The following is a 17,627-nucleotide window of genomic DNA, read 5'->3' on the forward strand; positions in this document are numbered from 1 at the left end:
GTCTGTTTTAAGCATGTAGTGCGGTGTTTTTCTATAAAAATCGCGTGCACCTGACATTCAAGGTGTAAATCCAGCTGTGCACCTGTCCCTTATCTGACCCATGGACACAATGAAAACCAGTCGCTCTCAGGTGATTGCACCACTGAGGGTTTACTGAGATCAGCTGATGTGTTTTGCATTAAGCTCGACTTGGGCACACATCTGCCTCGTGTCTCGACTGGCATGTGCTGTGTACGTGTGTGCACGCACGCTTCATCCCGCATGAGCAAGCGGAGCGAGCACGGATCTGAAGACACCACCTACCACTTTTCTATCGCAATCAAAATCGATGCTTATAGTTGATGCATGTCGTCGCGGGTGAGGGTGTTTTTTTCGTTATGTAATTGGACTTCCTCTCCCTCTTTTGTTTATCAACTGGACCGTCTGACGTCATCACCCAGCCGGTGGTGGGGGGGGTCTGAGCAGCTCGCGGCTGGTGCTTTTAGACTAGTTAGCGGACGGAAAACAAACCACAGCGGAGCTGTAGCTAAACGTTAGCTAGCCGCTGTCTGAGAAACGGGACAGAAGGCCACTCTGGTCAGTTGTACTATCGCAAGTCTGAATGTTTGCAGATAAGGTAGTGCGCGTTTTGCACTGACTTGAGCCTTTTATGCAACCCGCCCTGCTCACCAGGCACAACGATGTCCGACGCTGCTAACACTACTTCTACAGACAACAACGGAGAACCCGGGCTAAACGGTACGCTAAATGCAAAGTGCTGGACAGAAACAGGCTGTCATTGTGTGTTATTTGCAAGGAACCTGTCGGCGTATGCAGTTGTATGTATACAATAAGTTTATTGAGGGTTTTCAATCATTAAAGGTAGTTTATTCTTGCCATTTGTGGGGGGTTTTTCGCCGAGAAGCTACATTGAAGGGTAGAGGTAAGGACGCTATGTTCCGTGTGTTTATTGACAGTGGGCGCACCAATGGCGTTTCGACACGCTTGACTGACATACAAGGAAGCCAATCAGCGATTCAGATGGAGGTGGGTGTATGCATTGTCAACAAGGCGAGATGAAGAAGTCAGAACAGACAAAAATGGGGCCAGAGAAACAGTTACTGTAAATGACTATACAGTCAATTAAATCTTTTTAAACATCAGGAGCCAGTGTAGATATCATCAAGTTTATATCTTCCGACATCATTTTATGTAGTATATTTTCAGATGTCAGTCTATTTAAATAAATTGGGATTAAGTAAAAATAAATTACAGACTCACTATTTGGCAAATAATTTTTTTTTCACAGCATCATTTCAAATGAGTGGAAATGTATCACGTCACCCTTCAACAGCTGAAACTGGATCGGCTTCTTTGAAGACCCATAGGCCATTGAAGGTGTAAACAAAGGCTTGTTTATTGCGCTGCTACACTGACTCAGGGGACTGGATATAAAGCTGCTGTGGTTTAAGTTTTATCACACTATGGGGGGCCATGACTTGGCAAGCTATTTATGGCTACAGTGACAAGGAGTCAGACGTTTTGGACGTGAGGAAGGTGGAGAAAGTGTTACAGCACACAGCAGTGTCGGCACATGGTGGCTGGTTGATTCAAAGCCACAATCTGGGCAGGAATCAAACTTTCCAGCCACTTTTCTTATTTTAAGAGACACATGATTTGTTTTGAACAGGGGTGGATAGTCAGCTATGGATAGTTACCTTTTAAAAAAAGGCTTGTGGAGTAAGCAAGTTGCCTGTGTTCTGTTACTGGATGATAAAAATGTTCTCCCCTGGTTTACAGACAGTATTTCTCCATTCAGCAGCATGTTAGCTTACCTCAGTTATGAGATGGAAAGCAACAAGTGTTACTCTTGTTAGAGACAGTTTTGCCATTATGCTCAAGTCTGTGCAACCTTTTGTATGAATATCGTAACTTGAAAAATCTGGTCTGTCCCGTGTCAGCAATAGGAAAAAGAACTGGACAAGGGCTGCAAACATTTCAGAGGGATCATACATTATGTTTCATAATCCTTATGACCACAATATTAACCCAGCACTTACTTTTGCATTTGGCTGATAAACTCAGTGGTCATAATTCCATGTGATAGAGCCAGAATAATTTCTGAAATATAAAGTTCACAGCAGATTTTTATTGGTGGTTCTGGTGCACCAGGACATATTAGACTGCAATAGTCAATTCTGAGACACAGCTTTGGGGACAATAAGACCTTGCACTTATCAGATGGAGAGGCCAGCAGTGTCCTCTGTGATCTGAGACTATGTTATTTTTGGCCTTTCCTGGAGCTCTCACCAGCGTCATAAACATTTTTATCTAATACCTGCGGATCTTCAGGCAAGAGGCAGCCTCGGCCCTCGTCCCTCCTGTCTGAACCTCAGCGTCAGTAGATCAAAGAGGTCTCATCATGTCTGCTTCCTCTAAACCCACAAACAGCTGATAACCGCTCTGTGGCTAGAATGTTCGGGAGTGTCAGTGCCATGGCGATGTGGTTTTAGTCCACGGAGCGGAGACAATGGGCTGTCGACAGCAGCTTGGCTCCCAGTCCGCCGTGTAATCTGCAGGATGAGTGCGAGTGCTGAGTCCGGGCCTGTTAAGTGGGGGAGGGGTCATCGTTTGGGGTAGGGGGTTTAACTGGCCTGATGCCTGAACAGTGAAAATCAGTCCTGTGGAAGCTCATGTGAACGAGGTGTTTGCTTACTGTTGTGGGGTCATGTGACCTGCTCGGAATGCCTTCCTCTTTTTTATTTTGGTGTGGACAGAAGGAGAAAGTGTTTTTAAAGCTGCTCAACAAGGGATATTAGATAACTTTTCCCCCCATTTTCCCAACTCATGCCCTGGCTAACCTGCCCCTCCTCTATATTTGTCACCCAGCTCTGACATGCTGTGCCTGCACAGCTGCCAGTCCATGCCAGAGCTCACGTACAAACAGGGAGAGCGTCATATATCACAGTCAAGGTCTACAAGGAACCACAGCACATACTCGGCCAGGCATTTACTGCCCTTTCATCACACAGCAGTAAATGGAGCTTTACTCTTGAACTTGTTTGACTGATAGGCTCAGACTGTCCGTCTTCTTGTCCCGTCCCAGCTTAGGATCGAGAAATCATTTTGACGTCTTTCCTCTCTTTCTCACCCCCCTTTTTTTGGAGCAAAGTCTTTTTTGCTGCACTTTGTGAGAGTGCTGTGACCTCTTGAACCTCCCTTACTCGTAAAGAAAACGGACCACCCGTACACTAAAAATTCAAAGGAGTCACCCTTAATCTCAGCACACCTTTCTGTGCGCTGTTATGACAAGTTTAATACCTTCTTTGAAAAAGGTCTTTCAACTGTAACTTTCTCTCCTCTGACTGATAGTTCAGACAACATGCCAGAAATCTAACACTATGTGGAAATAAAGAAGATTGTCACTGCACAAGTTTATTCCGATTAATCAACAAGAAGAGAGCAAGCCTTTTACACTGACATCTAAACATATCACAGCAGCAAAAGCACAGGTGTAGTTAATAATACTATGATGTTACATTCAGTTTGTGTCAGTTTCAGGGTCTAGTTATTGTGCATGTTTGCTCACTGGTCAGACTTACCAGGACACTAAAATGTAAGACAACCATCATAAGTGGTATAAGTTTGAGCTTTTCCTGCTATCAAGATGTCTGATATGAGAAATGCTTGTTGGAAGCTCCTTGCTTTTCTCAGTCAAGTTATTTGTCAAAGCATCTGATGAGGATATATAATCAAAAACAGACATATGAACATATGTAGCTGCACCAATGTGAGCAAAAAGCCTGCTCCTTGGGGTGCGTCAGGTCTTGCACTGACCAGGGTATTGGCTTATTGGTTTAGTGACATGACTTTACACCGGCTCCATCTCATCAGGCGATTATGACATTTGTGTCTGGGCATGTTTATAACGAGAATCCCTTTGAAAACCAAAGCAAATTATATGATGATGTGCTATATTTCTGTTCTGACATGCTCAGTCCAGCCCTTTTGCGTAAATTCAGTTGAAGCACTACTTTGTAGACTAATTGACTGCCATGCCAGATGTTTAAAACTTATGTCAAAGTTTTACCTTAACACCATGTGACGATGTTTCTTTACTCTTGCAAGATATTGCCACTGGGAATGTAAACTATTTTTTCCACTTGTCAAGAAGAGACCTTGTCTAATACATTGTGATTGTCAGTGTCTACTAGTAGCTGGAAATAAAACCATTGAGTGTGTGGGCAGGGACATATAATCTGGTTCAAACCAGTCTTTTTGACAGAATCTGTGTTTTTTGTTTTGGTGAAAAATCCTAAAAGCTAAAACATGAAACCTTCACAGTACTGGCCGAGGTGAGTGAATGAAGTTGTATGTTGGTCTGTTCCTTCCCACAGGGTCCTGGGTGGAGTTGGAGATGAACAGGGGCACAGCCGGATCAGCCCCACCAGCCAGCACAGACGGCCCAGCACCAGGCCTGCTTCCCCTCCCTCAGGTAGAGGAAGAGGAGGCCATGGTCGGGGGCCTGGAGCACGTCCCGTCCTCGTCCTCAATTCACAATGGAGACATGGAGAAGATCCTCCTGGATGCCCAGCACGAGTCGAGCCGCAGTAACTCCTCCTGCGACAGGTAAGAATCCTCTAAAGGTATTTTGATGCAGTTATTCAGAATAATCCAGGATCTGCTGTGCTGAAGGGTTTCTTCAACCAGTCCTCCTTGTACCTGTTATTGGAAAAAAGAAATAAATGCAACTAATTAAACTGCATGAATAACACGATAGAAAACTAATTGTCCTTTAACTCTGAAACTCACAAAATTCAGCAGGTTTAAGTCAAAAGGCTGTTTTATTTCTTAATCTGCTTAACATTAAATACAGATGAGGGCACAGGAATTTTTGCCAGGATTGAAAAGTTCAAAGAAAGTCATGAGTTCTCGGGGTCAGACAAGCCTGTGTTTATAGATGTGGAAGCCACGTGGTGATGTTGATTTCCATCCAACGCTCCTCTTGACTTTCATTCAGTTTACAGCAGACTGCTTCAGAAGTTCCTTTTGATTTCAAAGCCAAAACAGAATCACTTCCATGCTGTATGCTGATCTGATTATTCAGATTCTTTCTTTTCTTGTTGTTGCTGCCATTTTTCTTTTTTTTTTGTTAGCGTGGTGTGCAATCAGCAGCTCATTTGCATTGATTTCCAGTTATTTTCTTCAATTTTCTGTTCTCTTCTTGCAGCAGGAAACACAATAATGGGAAAATCATCTCAATCCCCCCTTGCTCAATAAAAAAACTTTCAGCCTAGATGTCCCAATGGCTTATCCTCTGCTAATTGCCCACTTAAAGCTTACTATGAAAAGTGAAACATAAAACCTTCTTCTTCATATCAGTTTCTGTTTTTATGCAGACGATACTCATGTCTATCTAAGGTGTGACCCTGCAAACTCTTATCAGAACACTGTCAGCCTGCTAAACTGCCTTCACATCCACTTTGTAGTACAAATATCCAAATATCGAAAACACCTTCGGTTCTCTGTCTCAGTCAATAACTCAGCATTGCAGAGATTGTGGTGTAAGCTCAGCGTATACAAACATGTTAAATCAGTGGTTCAATCCTTCTTTCATCATCTCAGAAACACACAGGATTAGACCATTTCTTTCCACCAAAAATCTGCCTTAATAACCAGTCGATTGAACTGCTGTAATTCGTTGCTCTCTGGCTTCAGTAAAAAATCCCTCTCCCACCTCCAGCTCATTTAAAACTCTGCTGCCAGGATTTGATTCAGGCGAGGAAACATGATCACATTACAGTGACCCTGGCTTCCTTACACGGGCTCCCTGTTGCTTTTAGAATCGATCGCAAGATATTATTGATCTCTTTCAAAGCCTTGAGAGATATTTAACAGATTTTTTTATCACTCTATATTCCCTGCCGCTCCTTGAGATCCTCAGATGCATCTTTCTTGGTTGTTCCAAGGTTCAGATTAATACACAAAGGTGATCAAGCCTTTGCAGTCAGGGCTCCTAGACTTTTAATTTTACTCTTTGTTTTTCAAATGAACTATCAAATGTAGTTATTCTCAGTTTGTTGTAAACAAATAAAGTTTATTGATATCCCAGTGGAAAGCTACATTGAGCCCATAAACCAGGAGTGGCTTCTCCTTCATAATTGCACCCTCAACATGTTGACTTGACAGCTGCTCAGTAGCTGAGGAGGCTTTGGAAAATAAAATGACATCTTCTTGAGTCTTGTTTTATTGAGCACGGTAGAAAGATCCTGACCCTTCGACTGCCAGCCACATCATGTGCTTGTGTGTTCTCCTCGAGCCTGAGATAAAGCCGAGCTTATCAGAGAACCGGAATCAGCTGTCAGTGAGTCACCTGAGGATGACTGGTAAACAATCTGTACTCGTGTAGTCGTGTTGTTGTAACATTAAGTGAACAGTAACTCCTTTCACAACCACACGCTGGTCAGGATGTTAGCTTTTTCGCTGCTTCTTTTATTTTCCCATTTACAACAAAATCAAATGTAACAACACTAATTGAAATCAAAGTTATGATGCGAGAAGTAAAGTCGACACATTAAATTACTACAATCACAGAGCGAGTGTCACTGGAATAAACTGCATTTAAGAGTATCCATAAAACATCTACTTCCTGTCCACACAATGATAACGATGCATGAAAGCAGCAGGGGGCTCTAAATCGTGTGTACAGAGCAGACATATGCTTGGAGGGCAGAATGCACTCAATACATGTCAAGGAGTGCAACTACTAGAGCTGTGAGTAAGCCTTGGTTATTTTTTTATTTGGAATTGATTTTAAATGATTGATTATTCTTTTTTTTTTAAGGTTAAGTGCATAATTGCTTAGTCCATTCAAACCCCAACATATGTCATCTTCCCTCATCTTTTTTTTTTGTTTTTTGTCTGAACAGCCACTAAAGCTAAAACCCTAAACATTTTTTGATGATGGGAGAAGAAGAAAAGCTGCCCTTGAAAACTGTAATTGGATCATTTATATTCACTTTTAGATAAATTGCGTAAGACAGTTACTTGATCATAAAAAAAGTTGTAGCTCCATTTTCTGTATCATTTTATATTGGTTTATTTTTTGGCTGTGAGACCGTGTTGGTCCCTCAGATTCAGTTTGTTTTGTATATCAATATATAAACCAAATGACTTTGACTGTGTCAGACAAACACTAATATCATGGCCTCCGGCAAAAAGAGAAGCAGTGTCTAAGTTGTCATATACACACATCTTGTACAAAACCTACACATAGCTGAAGCGCTGTTGCTATGGTTACTTGTTAATATCCTTAACATTGATTTTTTTTTTTAATGGTTGTTCAACATTTGGCCTGAACTCTGTTTGTGGTGTCCTGTCACACGATGGTATCAAACAGTCAATCGGAAACAAATCTTTCCATTCCCATGTTATAAAGCCGGTTAACTTACATGAGACTTTCGCAGCATGATGTGAGGAGGAGGAGGCCTAACTTCATGACTTCGTCAACGAGGAGACCTCTGATTTGTCGTTTGTGTCTGCGCCCACAGCCCCCCGCGGCCCCACACCCCCCAGGATGACGGACAGATCATATTTGACGTGGATTTGAGCGGCAGAAGAGACAGCCAAGTAAGAGCGTGTGCGCCTCTCGGGTTCTCCATCAGTCTGTTGCCATGGCAACCACTCAACCACTGGCCCTGAAGTGGTGTGTGTGCGTGAGAATGACAACTGCCTGCCTTTAGTTTCCATGGATATGGCTGCCACGCCCTGTGTGGATTTGTTTGGTTTGCACAGCGTGTCACAGCGTTCCACTCACTCTCTCTCCCACTGGTTTTGGTTGAGGTTCCTAAATTACGTGTTTGTGTCTTTAGTCAGAAGAAGATGCTTTGGACAAGGAGAGGGACATGGACATCCTGATGAAGGACGCAGATTGGGTTGCTGACTGGTCCAGTCGACCGGAAAACATTCCCCCCAAGTAAGTCTCAACTCAGCAAACACCGATGCAATGCTTCCCTGGCAACCAAACAGACAGCAGCTTGTTTGTCCTGAGAAAGCGGTTAGTCGTTATGTCAATAAAGTTTCATGAAGCCAGCTGCTACAAATTGCGTATGAAACTGATGCTGACGTGACTGAAGTTGGACTTAATTGATGTATGAAGTTGCCTTTCCTTCTTGCCTTTGACACAATCAGGCCACAGTTTTAGCTGGTGCACCTGTTCACTGACTTTCCCATCATGTTATCGCTCCCCTGAAATGAAATCATCTATTTCATTAATCATAAACATATGTCAACAAAATAAGTTTGAATCATTTTTATATGAAACTTGGAAAGAAACCCACAATATTGGATGCACAAATGTTACTCATAGATGCTGAAATGATCCAGCTAACCTCTCCCGACATATAAACCTACAGCGTTTTCAAAGCCAGTCTCCCAGAGGCTAGCAGCAATAACATGGGCCAGATGTGTGTATGAGTGTGTATGAGTGTGTGTGTGTGTGTGTGTGTGTGTGTGTGTGTGTGTGTGTGTGTGTGTGTGTGTGTGTCAGCGTGCAGCAATAATGCCAACATAATCAGCAGCCCTCTGTGCTGCCAAAGCTTCAACCATATATGGGATGAGGCCTGGAATAAGAACAGGTTCCTCCTCTTCCATCTGCTTAAGCTGCAGCCGCCATGTCTGCTGAAGTCATGTTAAGATGGAGCTTGAAAAACAGAGAGGAGAAATTGTGCCAGAGAGTGTTTGCTGTATAAGTGATTTAAACATGGATGCTTGAGGGCATATTTACCAGATTTGGCAGGTGTCATGTTGTCAATCATGCGACTGTGATTTGTGCAGGGAGTTTCATTTCCGTCACCCTCGACGCTCAGTAACACTCAGCATGAGGAAGACTGGGGCCATGAAGAAAGGAGGCATCTTCTCCGCTGAGTTCCTCAAAGTCTTCATACCCTCGTTGCTGCTATCACACATCCTGGCTCTGGGGCTGGGGTAAGAGAAAACACCACAGATCACCTGTCAATTATTCAACACCACAACATAACGTAACAGGGTCAGAAGGGGAGATTGTGACCATATTTCCCATTTGGTCAGATACTGAGTTGGTGACACTAATCTCCGGCGTCCACCTTGAAACTGTGCTGATTGTGTAGATCTTCTCTGCTGCCAGGTTCAAGTTGTGTGTGAAGCATCCATCTTTTAACAGTTTGTAGCTTCTGTGCAGCAACATCCATATTTGAAGCATTGAAGTCCACCACAGGCTTTTTTGCTGATATTGAGCTTCAAGTGATTGTTGTTGCACCATGTGATCAGTCCTCTGTGAACCCTGTAAAACAGGCTCTAAGTGAAGACAGAATGTTTCTCACTGGAGATTATTCACTGGAATCATACATGTAAAAATAGTGATCACTTCCGTTTCACCAAAAAATACACTGAATCACTTTTTTAAAATTCCTTCAGAACCTTCACAACATATATTATATGAGCCTGGACAGACATGGACGCAAAGCAGCTGCGACTCATTGGTGGAGGCATAAACCAATCTTTCTGGTTTTCAATATAATTCGTGTTTGACTTTTAGTATTAATTTCCCACCTGTACATAAAGCCCAGTAGGGGGAGCTGTACAGCCACAGACACAAGTCAGCTGCGTCCCTCCTCCCTGTCTGTCTGACAAACTGGCAGAGCAGCTGCGACTGAAAGGCTGCACACCTGCCGTCAAACAGAGCGCGCCGACATTCCCAGGAGCTCTTTCTGTTTGTGCTTCAGCAGTGGTACCTCAAACAGCGTTCTGCTCTTGTACGTGATGTGGCACTCAATGAGTGTCATTAACAAACTGTCATAATCACAGCATCCCTGCTGGCCATTCTGCACTTTATACATTTACATGATCAGTCACTGTGGTGTTCTCACTGAGCTGTTATTCTTGTTTTTGACAAAAGGGGCATTTTTTAAACATTTTTTTTTTATCCCTCCGCACTGGCGACAGGTTGTCTGTCCGTCCGTCCCATTCTCATTAACACCGTATGGTGGGAAGGCCTTGAGGGAATTTCTTCAAATTTGGTACAAACACACACTTGGAAACAAGGTTGAACTGATTTGATTTTGGTTGTCATCTGAATACATTTAACTGCATCTTCTTTGCAGCAAAATCCATATGTATTGCAGTTCATCTCAAGCTCATTGGTTTTGCTGCTACCGAGCTTCGGGTGATTGTTGTTGCACTCCTATGACACATAAATTGGCGGCATTTTTAGCAACAATACAGCAGAAAACAGTATCCATTTAACAAGACAAGCAACAAAATGCAGTTCAAATCTTCACGCACCACAGACACAAGGCCTCATTGACTGAAGATGCTAGACCTGTTCATGCTTTGGATTTGACTGATGTGTTTGCTTGATACGTTTTTTTCTTTGTCAAAGGTCCATCTTATATTTTACATGTCGTTTTGCTCTCTGGATAAATCTTGGTAACATCAGAGCACTCTTGTTCTTCCTCAAACGGTGCTTTTTTAATGAAGCCCTCTTCTTCTGCAGTGGTTTAAAGGCACCTGACTGGAGAATTGGCACCACAAACTATTGATCTGTATGTGCTCAACTGCTGATAGTAGATTGGAAACATTAAATGGCATCATTTTTTATTTTTTTTGGAAATTCACTTCAAATTTGGATGGAAACTTTAAAGCACAGTGAAACTAATAATGACAAATTTATATATATATATAGCACCAAGAACCTGACCTGGGGGAAATACCTTGCATTTCTATCTCCTGCACCACCTCAGCTGGATGTTTGTCACAGTGATGATGGAGGTGTAGCAGTCACACTGACAGGCTGCAGTGAGGATGGTTGGCTGGGTGGTGACATGTAACTCTGTGCGCCTTCTCCTCAACAGAGTCTACATCGGAAAGAGGTTGACCACGCCACCCGCCAGCTCTTTCTGAACCTGAAGCTGAAGAGAAGTGCCTGAGAAGTGGCCACGACTTGTCGGAGAGAGTTTTGCTGTTGCGAGAAGAACGCCCGCCTCTCCTCCCCTTGTCCCGCCTGCAACCCCTCCTCCCCATTCCTGAGATATGACATGTTCTCAGGAGAAATGCATCTGCCTTTTCCTCTCCCTCCCCTCCTTCCCCACCCCTCTTTTTTTTGATCGCTGTTCTCCGATTGTCTGTAAGATATCCCCTCTCCATTCCCCCCGAATATCCTTCACTCATTTGTATAAGCTTTTCAAAGAATGAATAAGGTCATACTTCCCTTTCGTCAGCGTTTGGGTTTCAGTGTTTATAACGGGTGGGCTTTCAGGGCGGGTCACAGCATCAAACCAAACTCTTGCCCTTTGATCATCTGACAACAGGGGAGGACTACCCAGTTTTAGAACTGACCACAGATTGTGCCACCTACACGAGTAGCCCAGCACTCGATCTCGAAAGGGTTCGACCAAATTCAGAGTCGGCTACGCGAACTGAAAAAGTGATCATGCCTTTTCGAAAGTAGCCATTTTTTTTTAATTTATTTTGCAACAGTGTTGGTTTACTGCGAAGTTGTAATGATGAAAGGAGTTGCCATAGTGGCCATCCCAAACCAGAAGCGCTCGTGAATTGCACTGGGGGGAGTCTCGCGAGAGAGATTTATGTGACATTTTCTGTGATGGAAGCTAGGAATTCTCTTCAGTTCTGCATCTGAATGAATATTTTTGCAAAGTGACAATAACTGGAAACCAGGGTGTGGATGTGTGTCGTGCAGCCAGGCAGTGTGTTCCTCTCAGTGTGTCGTCTAACAGTATTTTGTGGTTGGGTCTTGGTTAACAGTGGTACCGTCTGTCCAAACAGTCCATGTTTGTCTGCAACATATCATAGAGCTGCTTTGGTCCTGACCGCTCAGTTCCCTCTTACTTTTACTCCACACTGGGCTCGACGTTAGTGATTATTTCATAGATTTTCTAAGTCATCAAAATTTGTAACAAAAAGCTTAAACGGCATGAAATTTATGAAACATGAGCTTTAGCGACATTTATTTTGAGGATGTTTGAGTCATTTTATTTACAAAATTAAAGGATTTCATTAAGGATTAAACTTGAAATGATTGACTTTTGCTTTCAGTTGGGAAAATAGTTTTTAAAGCTTCTGTCTTTGAGAGAAAAGGTCCAGTGTTAATGTGCTCTGCATTCTCACACTCTCACAACATTTTGCCAAAACGCTCTCAAAATACTCTGAAATACTTATTCAAGCTGCAGATGAAGGGAACTGATTCAGGGTCAGTCGAGTGTGGATGGGCAGAAGGTACCAAGTGATCCTCGCTTTAACATGTAGCAACTAATAATCCACTGAAGGGAGGTTTGTTTTCCTGAACAAGGCTCTACTTCATGTGTTAACAAAGGTACTTGGCTGGAATGTCCAGTAACGTCTGCAGCCTGATTGCTTCACAGCAGTATCTCTGAGGCTGGACTGGGGTCAGTTTTGTCCCATGCGGACCTTCCGTAGCCAGACCTGGGTCAAATGATATTTGATTTAGAAGTTCAGATCTCATCGAATGCCGGCTCCCTTGTTTCTGCAGGACACACAAGGGTGTCTGGTGATCGGGTGCTTCAGTCATTCAGGACTAAATAACTCTTTTCAGAGCGTTTGCAGTTTTTCCTTCCACTGACTGTTGTGTTGCTGACTACTTTGTTGACAGATGTGCAGGTTTTGACATACAGGATGACACAATGAGCTTCAGTTTTTAAGGGGAACATTGAACTACTTTTACATGGAAGTTGCAGGGTGACATTTTTGATCGAAAAAGAGAGTAAGACTGTTGCTCTGTGACATCAGGAATGGACATTGATCTGTTGATTTTTTGAGAAAGTCTCTCCATGAACTAATTTACCTTCAAATACTGTTTGACCCAGCAGGTCGACTCAGGACGCGTCATCTTTTTGTTTGACCTCTTATGACAGGCTAATGACCGGCCAACACTGACTGTTGTAATGTGTCCGTCTCAGCCACAGAGGTACTGTGATGTTTAGAGCGCCATACATGTGTCTGCCTGTGTGTGTACATGCAGCGTGTTGGATTGTTCTTTCCTGTTTGTTTTGAGTTGTCTATTTTTTTTGTTTTTCCCTGATGTTGAAGAAAGATTGTGAACGCACAGAGCGGGAGTCGAGTTTGACACGGATCGGGTTTAAGCGTGTGAATATAAAAACCCCCTATTGTTGATGGCAGGGCCTAATGTGAAATGGAAATGGAAGGTGTGGAAAGAGATTTCCCTCAGACTGCAATGGTCTAACAGTAGTTATTGTAATGATGCATTTGCTTTGATTTTCTTTTCCCCACTACATTGGAAAAAATGGTAAACATTTTGTCATTAAAGATTACCTGAATGAAGCTCCTCACTGAGTGTGCCTTTTTCAATGTGGACACTTCTATCTTTTAATACTTGTATACCACAGGATATTTAATTACTATTACTGAATGCCTCAGTATGATGAGCAATCATTGGATTAGTAAAATCTGGTAAGGTTATAAATGATGCAACTCATCAAAACCCAAAGTATTGTGTTTAACCAGCAGGCCGGAAAGTATGAAATATTCAGTTTGTTATCAAACTGACAGAAGCAACCAGTGTCAAACTGATCTAATCAGAATTGGTCCTGAAAGTGGACAGAAAAATGAAAAACAACGGGCAAACTGTGATCGGGAAAAAAGACACAAAACATGGTTTACATTTTGTTTTATCTCATCATTTACAAGTGGTTTCATCATTTGGCTGTGAACCGTAAATATATACGCCTTAAATGAAGTGCTTTGTTTTTTCCCTCGCCTCGGTTCCACACCCCGTCTCTCTCAGCAGCTGTCACAGGTCACCGTTGTTTTGGACCTGATTCAAATCCACAGCAGCATAAGCTTTGTTTTTGTCTGGTGTGCTGGCACACGGAGCTGAGATTTGAGGCGTCTGCCCTCTCAGGAAATCACAAGAGTTTTCCTGAAGCGCTGGAACTTCCTGTGAGCTGTCAGCTCCAGCGTGGAGGCTCTCGGATCAGTTAGGGAGAGAAGACAGCTGAGGTGAGGAGACGTCGGGCTTGTCTTTTATGAAATGTATTTATTATGGACAGCTAAAAACAGCTACATTCAGCCCAGAATTTTTGAATGGCTCATCTTAATTGTCCACTGGTTTGAGATTGTTTATCGTCTTCTTTTTTTCAATCTGCATGTGTCCTCAGTTGCTGTAGCTAACCTGTTGTTTTTTATAGCCCTTCCTGTCATAACTAACATTTCTAGAAGTATCAAGTTGTTCTTCGCAGAACCCTCCTCCGTCAAACCTTGGCCCTGTGTGACCTGGATGTTTTAGCTGCTTGAAACCAGAGCAGGGAGACCTTCACCATGTCAGCACTGATTTGAACTGTTTGAAGCGGCTCCGTGAGGCTTCTGAAGAACGCAGCATCCACGTATCTCTATGACAGTAGACAACAGTAAACCTGCTGTACAGAGCAGACTGGGGAAGCACTGCACTCCAGTGGCAGACACACTGCAGTGCTGACGGTCACTGGGTGCCTCTGTGATTTCCTTAGAAATGCTCCCCCACATTTCGCCGTAATTCCTGCAGTATGCTTCATGCCATCTCTGGTTTTCAATGAATTCTTCTCTTGAAACGTCTTCTTCACACCCTTCAAGCTATCCACCACAGCATCGCTCTGCTGTCTGTGCCCCATCACCCCCCTTTCAGCAGACTTAAGACCCCATCTATAACTCTCCCTCTCTGAATGAACAATATTAAGATATTAAAAGTTATTCACTGTGCTTCTTTGCAGCGTCCATGTTGTTTAAACACTTTTTTAATTCCCCGTTTTGTCTATAAAATAATGAGAGTTTGATGAGAGGTAAATACAAAGCTTGAGCCATGCAACAGTTAGCGTAGCTTAGCATAAAGACTGGAGGCAGGGGTAAACAGCTAGCCTAAAGAGCAAGCCTACAGCTCACTATAAACATGATCTTGTTTGTTTAATCCGTACAAACCTGAAGTGTAAATGACAAATTATTTCTTGGCTGTGAGCATGTTAAGGTAAGTGCTAATCCTAAATTTAAGATTAAACTTTTGTTACTCTCATTGGAAAACATGTGCAGCTGTGCGTGAAACAAAGAAAATTACACTTTTCAGTTATAAATGTCAGTTGTAGTTTCAAGTTTTTGAAAAGAGAAGAAGAACAGAAAAGGGATTACTGACACTGGTGATGGATTATGTCACCGTGTTCAGTTTCAACCAGGTAAACAATAACACATCTGAAAGTAACTCCTCCTGAGCCCTGCTTCCCCCTCAACAATGCCTCCTCCAGTCCTCCTCCATATTCCCTATATGGAACCTCAGAACACCTGTTCCCAGCCAATCCAGACACAGTGAGACACATAGCTCCTCCCACTGCAGCGGATGGTGTTACCATGGGTTACAGGGTGGTGGCCAGCTCCATCCCTCTGTTGAGGAGACTTTCCTCCTCATCTCCTCCGGATTCAGCAGCACCACGCTGCAGCAGCTTTCACTGCCAGATAAAGACACACTGCGTGGGGAGGAAATCAGAGTCCTGACAGTCCGTCAATAGTTAGTAATAATTCAGTGTACTCAGAGTGGTCATGGTGCCAGATTTGCTCCTTCAGATGCTGCGTCTGCAAATCCAGACAGCTGTTGAGTGTTGGCAATGTGAGGCTGTGTTCATGCTTTATTTATTAAGTCTAAACAACTGATCAAACAGCTAACACAGACTGCGAGCACATGAAGCCATAAAACATACAAGAATCAATTTCTACTAATTCATATTGATTTATGAAACAAAGCCAGTGACATCCAGCGTTTGACATCAATGTCTATTTCTTCCTTCCTGCCTGTTTCCTCTCTTCACTCATGTCCACTTGTCTTCCACAACAAAGACGTGGGTTAAAGTCCAACTGAAATCACTTCTGTCACCCTATGACACTTAAAGATCTGGGCCTTCAAATTTAATATTTATGTTTTGTATTGAAGGAAAGGAAAAAAAGCTTTTTGGATATTTATTAAGAAGTTCTCCTTTGACTCTCTAACTGACAGCAGATCCAGCTCTGAGACACCACAGACATGCACCAGTGCTGCACTGCACTGTGGTAACTGTAGTTAACAGCCATGCTAGCAGCTCTGTGAGGTAGCCTCATGGGCAGCGGTGCTTTCAGCTTCACGCTAAACGCTGCAATCACACACTGCGGACATTTGGATATTTATTTGTTTAGCTTGTAACAGTAACCATATTCACCAGCTTAGTTTAGCATGTTAGCTTGCCAGTGTTTGAAACTTAGTCCTAAACACAAAGTACAGCTGAGGCTAATGTGAATGCCATTAGCTTTGCAGGGATTTGGTGATAATTCAAAGTTGTGGACAAGTTGAAACTTTAACCTGATGATGTCGCTGGAGAAGAAGTTACAGGATCACCAGAACCAGTCGAATCATCTTCTTGGGACAATGTATGTCCGTGCATAGTTGTTGGGATATTTTAGGGTCCACAGCTCATTTTTGTTCCAGAGCAACTAAGTGGTTAATCAGGGAGGAAGCCTGAAGTATCTTATTCTCTAAGATCATTAGGTCTGGCTTCATGGTGCATTCTGCTTAATCTCAACTTCTTTATGTCTGCATCTGTTTTCCTGCAGATATTAAACTGACTTCATTCAGACTGACAAACTGCTGTGTGAACTGAACAGAACAATCGTCTAATGTTATAAGCAGCAGCAGATTAGAGTCCACTCATACTGCTGATCTCACTACTTGTCCTACATCTGTTCCTGGATGCCAGGACCGTGCCCTTCCTGTCCAGAGACCAGACTCTCCCCCCGCCTCCGCCAACTGTTTATCGGGCACGCTGCCAACTTTCCCCTCCAATTATCTAACACTCCCCCGTCTCTGCTCTCATGGGGGGGGGGGGGGCGTTTGTTTTGTTTCATGGAATGACACTTCAGCAAGAAGGGAAGGGGGGTGTCACTGCGTTGTCTCAGTCGTTGGGCGTGGCTGCACCTTTGACATTTTCACTTCTCAGAATCCACCTCTGACATTCAGAAATCAGACTTTGTCATCTTCCCCCGCAGAGATGACCACCCGCCCACCCACCCGCACACAGAGTGGCCCTCGCAGCCCTCTGGGAGAGGAAATATTAGCAGCAAAGCCATTTGCTGCCCACCATGTTGTCATGGAAACTGGACCGACATGGACTCCATTCCATGGCCACTTGTGCAGAGATGTTTTGTCTGTTACAGTATGAGTCAAGAATTAACATTGTGTGTTATTGATCACCATGCAGCACTGATTTATTTATGCCTCACAGCTATCTGTTCTGTGAGAGGCTCGGGTAAAAGTGGAAAATGTCCATTACAAACCACAATTAATGTATGTACATCATGCACAGCGTGGCAATCTAACTTTTACTTTGAGTCAGGTGATTTTTCACATGTATATGGTTCATTTACTACTTAAATTGTAATGCTTCAATAGTTTAATGCATGACTTATAATAGATACACTGATAATGTTATGCCCAGTTGTTAGAGGACATCCTGATAACCTCATCACAGCTGATTCATGCTCTTGTGTGGTGTGTATGCTGTTGTTCATTATAGGCACTCAGCTCCTTATCTTTATTAAATAATTTGTTATCTAAATAGGATACATTGTTT

The 17,627-nt window shown here is 43.1% G+C and overlaps 1 protein-coding gene across 2 annotated transcripts; it reads left to right on the forward strand.

Annotated features, from left to right (window-relative positions):
* The first annotated feature begins 167 nt into the window (after positions 1–167).
* On the forward strand, positions 168–13,344 carry bnip3lb (BCL2 interacting protein 3 like b). Of its 2 annotated transcripts, XM_076757924.1 has the most exons (7): positions 432–576; positions 673–738; positions 4,377–4,608; positions 7,530–7,608; positions 7,851–7,954; positions 8,815–8,964; positions 10,869–13,344. In XM_076757924.1, exons 2-7 carry the CDS (start codon positions 681–683, stop codon positions 10,915–10,917), a joined length of 672 nt encoding a protein of 223 aa, XP_076614039.1. In that variant the 5' UTR covers positions 432–576; positions 673–680; the 3' UTR covers positions 10,918–13,344. The 2 variants fall into 2 exon arrangements, with proteins under 2 accessions (XP_076614036.1, XP_076614039.1); XM_076757921.1 differs by having other exon boundaries at positions 168–738.
* Positions 13,345–17,627: the final 4,283 nt, after the last annotated feature.

Source organism: Chaetodon auriga, chromosome 19 (genome assembly GCF_051107435.1).
Source record: "Chaetodon auriga isolate fChaAug3 chromosome 19, fChaAug3.hap1, whole genome shotgun sequence".
Classification (NCBI taxonomy): domain Eukaryota; kingdom Metazoa; phylum Chordata; class Actinopteri; order Chaetodontiformes; family Chaetodontidae; genus Chaetodon; species Chaetodon auriga.